Source organism: Rousettus aegyptiacus, unplaced genomic scaffold (assembly GCF_014176215.1).
Source record: "Rousettus aegyptiacus isolate mRouAeg1 unplaced genomic scaffold, mRouAeg1.p scaffold_m13_p_15, whole genome shotgun sequence".
Classification (NCBI taxonomy): Eukaryota; Metazoa; Chordata; class Mammalia; order Chiroptera; family Pteropodidae; genus Rousettus; species Rousettus aegyptiacus.
The window spans coordinates 28,132,960-28,144,145 of record NW_023416290.1 but is presented as its reverse complement, the minus strand read 5'-3'; the positions used below and the strand labels follow the sequence as shown (position 1 = coordinate 28,144,145).

General features: G+C 36.9%; 1 protein-coding gene across 10 annotated transcripts in view; it reads left to right on the top strand.

Annotated features, from left to right (window-relative positions):
- Window positions 1–1,287: 1,287 nt before the first annotated feature.
- Window positions 1,288–11,186, top strand: part of RBM12B (RNA binding motif protein 12B) — a 29,390-nt gene continuing 19,491 nt past the window's right edge. Inside the window, exons 1-4 of one of the 10 annotated variants that reach the window (XM_036232871.1) lie at window positions 1,288–1,439; window positions 3,454–3,570; window positions 4,729–4,776; window positions 5,326–10,203. In XM_036232871.1, coding sequence (XP_036088764.1) covers window positions 5,354–8,059 — 2,706 coding nt within the window. In that variant the 5' untranslated portion in view covers window positions 1,288–1,439; window positions 3,454–3,570; window positions 4,729–4,776; window positions 5,326–5,353 and the 3' untranslated portion in view covers window positions 8,060–10,203. Of the gene's footprint in view, window positions 1,440–1,494; window positions 10,204–11,186 lie in introns of those variants that run through there. The other 9 variants (XM_036232872.1, XM_016153237.2, XM_016153238.2 and 6 more) reach the window with 9 other exon arrangements.

Genomic DNA, 11,186 nt, shown 5'->3' with positions numbered 1-11,186 from the left:
ATTTCTCTTATTCGTAAAATAGGAAAAATAATAGTACCTACCTCCAAATGTAGTAAGAATGAGACACTGCGTAGGGCCTGGCACATAATAAACCCTCAATAAATGTTAGCTTTTAAGTTTAGGTTCCTAAACTTCCAAGGCTAGGGCCAAACCCTGTACTGCGGGGTATAATCAAGGTAAATGGTACTTAGTCAATGAGCCTAGCTCCACAAGGTGACATCCTCTGCTTGACTATGGATCACTTTGACATTTGAAACAAGTCACTAATACTTAAAAAGGCTCAGATACTTACACGTAGAGTCATTCAACATTTCCAGCACCCCTAAGAGGTAGGTATTGTTATCATCTCCATTTTACAGATGAGGAACAGGCATAGAGAGGCTAAGTTATTTGCCCGAGTGGGTAAATGGTGGCTCTCACTCCAGGAACTACCTGTTATCCAGTCGTTAAACTGCCTCTTCGTTCTCACAATCATATCATTAAATTAAAGAATCGGTATTCTGCAGCGAGTGAGGGTTTGGAAATTCATTTTTCTTATCTGTAACTGTTTTAAAGGTGTGGTTTCTTCTTAGTGAGTTTGAATCCACCTATGCATATGTAGTTATAAACGTGATAGGCTGCTTTGTTATTTGCGAATAATAAAGTAAAATTAAACACAGGGTTGTTCACCAGCTATTACAGAGCAGGCATTACAAAACATGCCTGTAATTATGCTTTCCACTTCCCAATTTTCATGATTGGCCTATCTGGTCTCCCGTTTCAAAACACCAGAAAGTAGGAATAACAAATATATATAGGCACTTCTGCATAAAATTATTAATGTCTATGAAAATGAATAAGTATGCATTCACTAAGCGCTCTGGGGATTGGCATTTTATCCGTGGCCTTTTAGAGTTTACAAAGATCCTTTCATAAGATGCTTACACTACATAGTAACTGTAGCGCTGTAAAGACAAAGAAAACGCCAACTTTTCCCTTTTACATCTCTTCTCTCAACTCCTGGAAATGATGAACGTCTGTCCAGCATTCTAAGGCAGTTACTTATTGAAGCTTCTCAATACAGAAACCGGCACACGCCAAATTTTGTGCAGGAATCACTCCTTTAACAGCGGAGGCGACTGGGTTGGCTGGAACCTGAGCATGCGCAGAAGCTGAGCTAAGCCGGGGCGGGCTGGCACCTCCCTTTCCCGCTGACTACGGGAAGTGGGTGAGCGTCAGGGCGCGTGCGCAAACGTTGCCGCGGCGCCTGGGTGGGGGTGGAGGGTTACGTCTGGAGAGCGCATGGGCAAACTGTACGTCCGTTTGTCCGGAGCGGAGGGGAGAGTGGGCGCCATCTTCTTCTAGGCTCACTGAGGGGTCTCTCTATTTGTTCTGGGGAGGCTGCTGCGACGAGGATTGCCCCCTGCCCCTGGTCTTGTGTGTCCGACTCTGCAGCAGTGGTGTGTGTTTATTGCCAAGTGCGAAGCAGTTACCCTTGGGGCGTCGGAGGTGGGAAGGGGTTGGTGACGGGGACGGAAGAACAGGGAAAGGCGGGGCTGGCGGTCGCGCCGGGAGCTAGCATAGCTTCTGCCGTTAGGGCACCCTCTTTCCTTGCGAAACACCGACACTCCCGTCAGCCTCCATGTGCTGTTGTGTGCGCGCTTCCCAGTTTTCTTGAGAGAAGATCTCGAAGGATTTCATAGGTATTTTTTTCTCTTTGCTATGTCATCGTAGTCAGTGGTGGCAAGAAGGCGCTGAAGGCCCGGCTTTTTAGGCTTGAGAGGGACCAAAGTGTTAAAGTTAGATTTGGGAGCAGTTCACCCTGTGGCGAGGTAGGGTGGAATGTTTGCCCTTGGGACGGCGTAACGGAAAGGCACGGATGTTGGGCGGTCCAGGTTAATTTGAAAGCTGATTTTGGCTGAAGGTGTGGCGACAGCATCGGATCGCACGTAGCAACTTTGGCTTGGCGTGAAAAAAGCAATCTCTGACCCCTGGGAGTCTGGACAAAGGCTTTGGGGTATTGAAGCGAAGCCTTCGGATGATCCCCGTTTGAGAATGATGGATGTTATGGGAAATCCTGTGCCGTGTGGAATCGTCTTCATTTACAGTTCCTCTTGGGGACTATGCCTCTATGTCGTCATACCTTTGGTTTTCATTTTAACCATCTACATTATAAGGATGAAACGCAGGTCGTCATAAAGAATAATTGTGGACTGGGGTAGATTATTTTCTGCAGGGGAAACTCACATTTAGAATTTGAATGTGCTTCATCATAACTAGGTTTTCAGAAATAGTCGCAGTTTTCGCTCTCTCACCTTGTCTGGAAATGACCTGTTATTCGCTAGTTAAAATCAGATGGATCTGAAAAAATATGTATTTAAATTTAGCCTCCTCCCAATTTCCATCTCAGGCTTGATTAGAATATGGACATTTCAGTATTGATTGGTGATAATGGTGATGAAGTGGTATGAACTGGTTAAAATTGCAGCAAAATTATTTAAAACGCGTTTATTTCAGTGACTTACCCTTGAGTGCTTTTAAGGACCTATTTTCATAGGTCAGAGGTTATAATTTATCACTGTCTTTAAACCAAGTCATAATAAATTCATAAGTAGAAAATTTTAAAGTGCAGAGTACTTTAGAGTATTTTGTATGTTTAGCTTTTTGTGTAATGTTCTAAGAATATAACTTCTGGGGGATTTGCTTAAGGAAATAACAGGGCAACCACAGGAAAGTGCTCATTTTTGAGAGCTGGGCTTTTATAGGTGGTCTCCTACGTGTGTTATTGTATAGAGGTAAATGGCACGTTACCCTACTATCTCAAGAGCAAACAAGTTTGTTATATTTAACTTTGGCAAATTAGAACAGAACTTTAATTTAGTCTTTTTGAATTGGCATTCATGAGATTTGTACTCATGGAACTTAATTACAATGTTTTTAACTTAGGATAAGTTACTATAATTTGACATAAAATTATTCCTTGAAACATCCCTAACTTTTTTTGTAGATACATTTATGTTCTCAGGGTAAATTTCTTTTAAATTAAAAAAAAAAAAAAAACTAGAAAGGAAAAATGAGGTATATCTTAAATGCTGCTTTCGAAAAAATTTTAAAAGTAAAAAAAGAGCTAAGTTAATTTGCATAGGAAGGAGTCTTGGAACTTTACTGTGGACAACTATTCCCGAAGTCATTTATAGTTTTTGTTAAAGTGTTGGTGTGACTATTTGTTGAAGAAACTAGGTGTGTACTTGATTTTTTTGGTACTGTGCAGATTTTTTTTAATAGACTTTTTTAGAGCAGTTTTTTAGGTTCGCAGCATATATTGAGCAGGTGATAGAGATTTCCCATATCCCCCCTGCCCTTACATACACTGTGCAAATATTTTAAGAGTAAACCTAATTAATATTTTTAATATTAATTTGGCATTGATAATTTAGTAAAGAATGTGCCAAGTAATTTCTTGATATCTCTTAGTTTAGCTTGTAGTTCAAAAAGTTTAATCCATGGACCACTTTTCAAAGGAAAATAAACCTTGCAGACCTCAAAGAATATGTCTTCAGACCCCACCTTGTGGAAGAGTGGTACCTAAGTGTAAGTACTAAATTAAAGCAACATTTACAAACTAAAAACATAATTTATTATTAATTTGGCAAGTCTTAATTTGGTAAGACTATTAAATATTGTTAGTTCAGGTATCTTTGAAAGTGTTAGATGTGAATTTCCTTAAAGAGATTTTTCAGTAGTTAATACTGATAGTCCTTGAACTTCCAAATTAATATATTTCTATTATATCTACTATATCTTTACTTTTCTACGTCGTAATTTGGGTTTCCTCAGTAGAACCCAGAACAGTTGTTTGAAATGGAATAAACTTATTAGCATAAGAAGAGTCTCTTTTTAGCTAAACAGTTCTGTTTGGCTTGAGATGAATTTTAATAGTAATTGTCTTTTAATAAAGGGTTTACTGAGTAGTAGTTGAGTTTACGAAAGGAGTAATAGTTGAGATTAGGGATATATTAGTGTTTGCCTGCCTTATATTGGAGTCAGGAGATTTGGTTCCATGTTTGGAAGTATGAACTGTATATTTAGAACTTAAAATTGCTTCCAAATGGTAGCCATTGTTTGGATTTTGCTTTAAAAAATGGTTTTTGAATTTGAAACATTAGTGTTCCTTTATTTTATCATTTGAATGGTTGCCTTTATAATTTAATTTGGTCTTATATTTTGAAAGGGAGGAGACTTGTAAGAGTTGAACATGAGTTAGGTGCTTGGTCTTTTCATGGGTGGAAGTTGTAGAAAGTTTTTGGGAATTGTTTGGTGTTTTTAAATGTCATTTTACTTGTAGAAGAGTTTTTTTTTTTTTTTTTAAGTGGGTGTTAAGTTTATATACATTTAAATGCACAGATCTTAAATGTAGAATTCATTTAGCTTTGATAAATTTATACATCCATGTAACCAACACTTTAATCAAAATATATCACATTTCTGTCACCCCTTTCTTTGTACCATTTCCAATTAAGTTTAGTTTATAGAAAGTTTTTTGTTTTTAAATAATTTGCAGATGTCTGCACAGAAGGATGATTCATTTCCCCTAGGAACAAAGAAGACCATTTTGTAATGCCCATAGTTGTGTTTCCTTATATTGCTTCACTTTTAATAGGTAATTCTGAGGTGAATATCCTAATCTGGCGTTGTTTAAGATCAATTACAGGGTCTGAGGATTAATTATATTTCATTTTCTTTCCACAGTTAAGTTGCTTTTACAGAATTAACAGGTCTCCAAGAAATAAAAAAAAGGTAAGATATCCAGAGCTTAAGGCTTTTCACAGAGGCTTGACAAAAAAAAAATGTGAAGTAGAATAGTACATCTTAGGTACACATGGCTTCTGTACTTTACGACTGGCCAGTGATGCACTAGTGGTAAGCAATTTATTATGAGCAAAAATTATAGAGATGGCTTTTATAACTATGCAAAAGTCATTGTGGTAAAATCCACAAAGTTCTCTCTTGTGTTTCAGTAGAAGATATGTTTCTTAGTGAGTCTGAAAATAGTTTGGTCTTGTTGTGAAGCAGTACTTGGTAGACTTACAAAGAAGATTTGATATTTCTGTTGTCCATACTGTATAGGATAGGTGATATGAAAATGTATCTTCATAGTGGTTGGTTTATTTGTATATTTAGATGGGAGAAAGTTTATTGTTTTTTTTTGAGAATTAGATACAGTCATTATTTTTTGAACTTGTATTTTGTTTTCGTTTATAAATGCTGAAGAAGGTAGGAACCAAGTAATTATTAAGCTTACTTCAAATATAAGACTTGCTATTATGTGTACCTTTTTGTCTGCAGGTCATTATTGCTGTGGTTTGAGCTCAGCATGGCTGTAGTCATCCGTTTACTGGGGCTTCCTTTTATTGCGGGGCCTGTGGATATTCGTCACTTCTTCACGGGATTGACTATTCCTGATGGAGGAGTGCATATAATTGGAGGGGATGTTGGGGAGGCTTTTATTATTTTTGCAACAGATGAAGATGCAAGACGTGCCATAAGTCGTTCAGGAGGGTTTATCAAGGATTCATCTGTAGAGCTCTTTCTTAGCAGTAAGGCAGAAATGCAGAAGACTATAGAAATGAAAAGAACTGATCGCATAGGAAGAGAGCGACCAGGATCTGGGGCATCTGAGGTTGGCTGCTTATCTGATTTCGTTGAGGGTATTAAAGAAGCAGCAAGTAATTCTGGATATGGCTCTCTGATTAATCAAGATTCTGGGTTTCATACTAATGGTACAGGACATGGTGATTTGAGGCCAAGAAAGACACGGCCATTGAAGGCAGAGAATCCTTACTTGTTTCTACGCGGTTTACCTTACTTAGTAAATGAAAATGATGTACGTGTCTTTTTCTCTGGTTTGTGTGTGGATGGAGTAATTTTCTTAAAACATCATGATGGCCGAAATAATGGTGATGCCATAGTAAAATTTGCTTCATGTCTTGATGCTTCGGGAGGTCTTAAATGTCATAGAAGTTTTATGGGTTCAAGATTTATAGAAGTAATGCAAGGCTCAGAACAACAGTGGATTGAGTTTGGTGGTAGTGCAATTAAGGAGGGTGAAATTCCTTTGAGAAATGAAGAACATTCTCCACTAAGAGGAATAAGTGATAGACATTTTCGGAAACGATCTCATTCAAAATCTCCCAGAAGAACACGTTCTCGTTCCCCTCTTGGATTTTATGTTCACTTAAAAAATCTGTCCCTAAGTATTAACAAGAGAGACTTAAAAAATTTCTTTAAAGATACTGATCTGACTAATGAACAGATTAGGTTTTTATATAAGGATGAAAGAAGAACAAGATATGCATTTGTGATGTTTAAGACTCTGAAAGACTACAACACTGCTCTGGGTTTACATAAGACTGTTTTACAATATCGTCCAGTTCTTGTTGATCCAGTTTCTAGAAAACAAATGCTGAAGTTCATTGAATGTTATGAAAAGAAAAGACCAGCATCAATAGAGAAAGAGAGGCTCAGACATGTTTCACAAAAATACTCTCAAGGCTACTCTGGCCAAAAACTGTGCATATATATAAGAAATTTTCCATTTGATGTTACAAAAGTTGAAGTTCAGAAGTTCTTTGCAGACTTTCCTCTTGCGGAGGATGACATTTACTTGCTTTATGATGACAAAGGAGTTGGTTTGGGTGAAGCACTGGTGAAATTCAAATCAGAAGAACAGGCCATGAAAGCAGAACGTTTAAACCGACGAAGATTCTTGGGGACAGAAGTATTGTTAAGACTTATATCTGAGGCACAGATGCAGGAGTTTGGTGTAAACTTACTGCCCACCAAGAGAATGCAAGACTATTCACAGTCGTGTAATAGAGATGACCGTTCCCATTCATTTGACTCAAATGATCTACCAGTATACACAGTGGGCCTTTCTGAAAACTTTAAACATCAGCAAGAGGACTTGAGGCAACTGGACAACTTCAGGCATACCCAGGGGGATTTCCGTCAGCCTGATAGGCGCCCTCCAGAAAACTTTAGACATTCCCCAGAGGACTTCAGGCACCCTTGGGAGGAACATTTCCGGAGGCCTACTGAAGAGGACTTCAGATGCCCCTGGGAGGAGGACTGGAGGCGGCCTCCCAAGGAGGACTTTAGGCGACCCTCTGAAGAGGACTGGCGGTGGCCCCCGGAGGAGGACTGGAGGCGGCCATCTGAGGAAGATTGGAGACGGCCCCATGAGGATGACTTCAGGCGGCTTCCCCAGGCAGAATGGAGGCGACCACCAAAGGAGGACTTCAGGCGACTTTCACAGGAAGACTTCAGGAGACCTCCCGAGGACTTCAGGCATTCTCCTGAGGATTTCAGGTGCTCTCCTGAGGAGGACTTCAGGCGGCTGCCTCCCGAGCACTTCCGGAGGCCACCCCAGGAACATTTCCGGAGGCTGCCTCAGGAGCATTTCAGGCGCCCCCTAGAGGAAGATTTCAGGCACCCACCGGATGAAGATTTCAGGGGTCCTCCAGATGAAGACTTTAGGCACCCTCCTGATAAGGACTTCAGGAGACCTCAGGAGGAAGATTTTAGATCACCTTCTGATGAGGACTTTAGGCAGCTCCCGGAGGAAGACGTCAGAGAAACTCTGGAGGAGGACCCTAGACTTCCTGAGGATTTTAGACCTCCTGGTGAGGAATTTAGGAGCCCACCTGATTTTAGAAGTCATCGCCCTTTTGTGAATTTTTGTCGCCCAGAGGGTGGCAAGTTTGATTTTGGAAAGCGTAATATGGGAAGTTTTCCTGAGGGGAGATTTATGCCTGATCCAAAATTAAATTGTAGTTCAGGTAGAGTAACACCTATTAAGATAATGAATCTTCCATTTAAAGCTAATGTTAATGAAATTCTAGACTTTTTCCATGGTTATAGAATCATACCCGATTCAGTTTCGATACAGTATAATGAGCAAGGATTACCTACAGGAGAAGCCATTGTTGCTATGATAAGCTATAATGAAGCTATGGCTGCTATTAAAGATCTAAATGATAGACCAGTTGGCCCGCGCAAAGTGAAGTTAATTTTGCTCTAGAGGGCTTCTAAATTCAGAGTTACTTACCCACAGTATTGGTGCAGTAAAATGCATTTATGTTTTTATAAAAGTGTTTATTTTTAATTATCCATGAAAAGAAACATTTAAAATTTGACCTGTGAATAGAACAAATGTAAATAGTAGAATGTGAATCTAGTTTTCTTTTGCTTGCAAATTGCCATTTACTTTTTCTAATTTAAAATCATATGTGCTTTTTGACCGTGGGGGAGAGGACTAATTCCCTGAGTGCATTAATTTTTGTTGATGTCATGGGTAAACCTCAAGACCTGTATAAAGTAGAGCTGTATTTGGGAAAGATGAATTTTATATTCACTTTTGTTTGCATTCTGTAGTCTACATCTTTTACTCAAAAATGTATATGGAAATGGTCAGCAACTGATTGTTCAGGTTTAGCATTTTCATTGCTAACTGCCTGCAGAATTAATGCCCTCTTCCTTGTCTGAGATATTACTGTGTTAAGCCTCTCATTAATAATAGTTCAAAATGAACTGACTGTGAAGTTGAAATTTACTTATGTAAAAGGCTTAGGAGATTCTTAGTTTCTATGTTCATAATTTGCTAAGTTTTATAAAAATAAAAAAAATTGCAACTGAATAGACCAACTAATTAACTTGTATTTGTATAAAAAGAAAAAATAATTACAGCTTTTGTGAAGTTTTTCAACAGCTACGTTAACCAATACTTTTTACATACAGGAGGGACCAAACATTCTATAATACTAGTGTAGAGTGCTATGTATAGTTCAATGATTTCTCTTCACTATCTCATCAACCAAAGTGATAAGATTAACTCAAAATACTTAAAAGACCAAAAATAATTTAGGTGCAGGGAGACTTTCATGCTTATGCTGGGAACACCTGATAAATGGATGAATATAGTTTGTATTTCTAGGAAGAATTTATGGCGATTTTTTATTAGGTTCTCATTTTTTTAATTTCAAAAACTTATCAAAAGACTCGGCATCTAAATATGGAATTTTTGTGAGACTGAATTTGATTTGATATTCAACATTTAGTGTAGACATTTTGCAAATAATTGGATTTGATTTTCTGTACTCATAATGACTAACAGATATTGGGCCCTTACTATGTGCTAGGAAGTACAAGCGCCTTACATGCATGATCTCAATATTTTCTAAGAACCATAGAGTCATGGAGCCACTTTCAACCCCCAGCTAACCACTGACTTTATTTAGTTCATGCTCTTAACACTTTGCCTACTTTGTTAAATGGTATTTTAATTTTAGTAAGACCATGCTAAAAATATTTTAAAGAATGAGTTCTATTGTTTTCCATTGTTTTAAAAATAGCATTAAGAATAAAATTAATATTTTCAATCATTGTTAAAAGTAAATTAAAAATCTTTATATCCAAGGTTTGTCTTGGATACTAACATTTATATATTGGGTTCTAATTTAAAGTTGTTCATTTTATCAAACATGATTTGACTTTGGTTTTTTATGGTTATATAAAACAAAGTTAATTTTTTTCAATTCTGTGATCCAGAGATTTCCCATATTGAGCAAATAACTATAAAATTTGAATTTATATACAGTAGTTGTCAGCTAATAGAATATTGCAGAACTAGAATACTTTGTAAGCCAATTAGTACTATAAGTATTTTGGATTAATCTTTAGTGATTAAAAGAAATCTAAGAAGCCAAGTTTACGTGCTTGTTTTTAACAATAGCGAATATCCAGCTTGCTAGTAGAATGAGTAAACTGGTAAATTTGGTTCAAAAACACATCAGTAAGGCTCTTTATAAAGTTATAAATAGAATGATAAATATCCAAACCAAGCATAATGAACAAAATAGGAAGAAATGATATTTTTAAATGCTCAAAGGTTATATAGATGATTCATTTTGATCAGCGTTCTTGAGGAATGTATGGAAGAGAACACTTCTTAAATATAAATAAACGCTAAGATGAAGCTTAAAAAGAAATAGTAATGTAGAACTAGGCTGGGGTGGTGTAGATAAGAGGCTAACAATAGTAAAAACAAACTTTGTCTTTTAATTGTAAATGTATAATTACTGAATTGATATGAATAGCTAATTTTATTCTGTAATCAGTTTCATATATTTTTAAAAACTTTTTTAAATAAAAAGTTTATTATACAAAGCTGGCTTCTACTGGTTGGGAGCCATTTTTTCATATCTCTTCCCAACTCTGCCTTGAGTGATATCTTGTTGATAACCGAAATTGACCATGGTGGAGTATTACACCATGGAAATTGGCAAATGCAACAAATCAGGGTGTTTTCTACCCCAGCCAGTTTACGAGCACACCACCAATTTCAAACACATTAAAGAGAATAGAGTACTAAATCCTCCTATACCTATGATCCAGCTTCAATAATTATAGCCAGTTGTTTCCTTTCTCCTACTACCAGATGTATCGGGTACACTAGGGACATACTGGTTCAATTTAATACCCAGTGCCATTTTAATTAAACATTTTTGTCTATATGGTATGTGAAAAACGCAGATCATGACTTAATCTCATAAACAAAAATAGGTAAGAATCATTAAGAGTGCATTTTTATCGCTAAGAAAACTGTCAAGAGTAGTGTTTCTTGGTCCATGTATCACCAATAGGTAGTGACCCTGTCACCTCTATTTTTGTATTCAGTATTAGCTGTCATTTATGAACTGTGTTACTATGTATGATCTGTAGTTATATATGAGTTAAATATATTATTTAATCCCAGTAACTAAAATAACTTTAAACCTATTTTAGAGATAAGAAATGGAGGCCTTATAGGCTAAGTGACTGGTCATAGGTTTTTTTTTTTTTTAAATCTGTTTTTACATTTTTAAAGTAGTTACATTTTAAATGGTTATTTAAATACTTATGTAATACCTTGATTTTGTCTCTGCACACTTATTGTAAAAATATTTACTGTCTAGCCTTTTAAAAAGTTTGCCAACCTACGTTTGGTCTGAAAAACAACTTTGATGAAAGTATTATCATGTATAGTATTCCTTTTGTCCTCAGAATATTTCTTGGAGGAAGGGAGAGCATACATTTTATATCAGAATTATTTGCTGATTGCTTTACATCAGATATGCTTTGATTGAACACATAACGGCAACAGATGACAG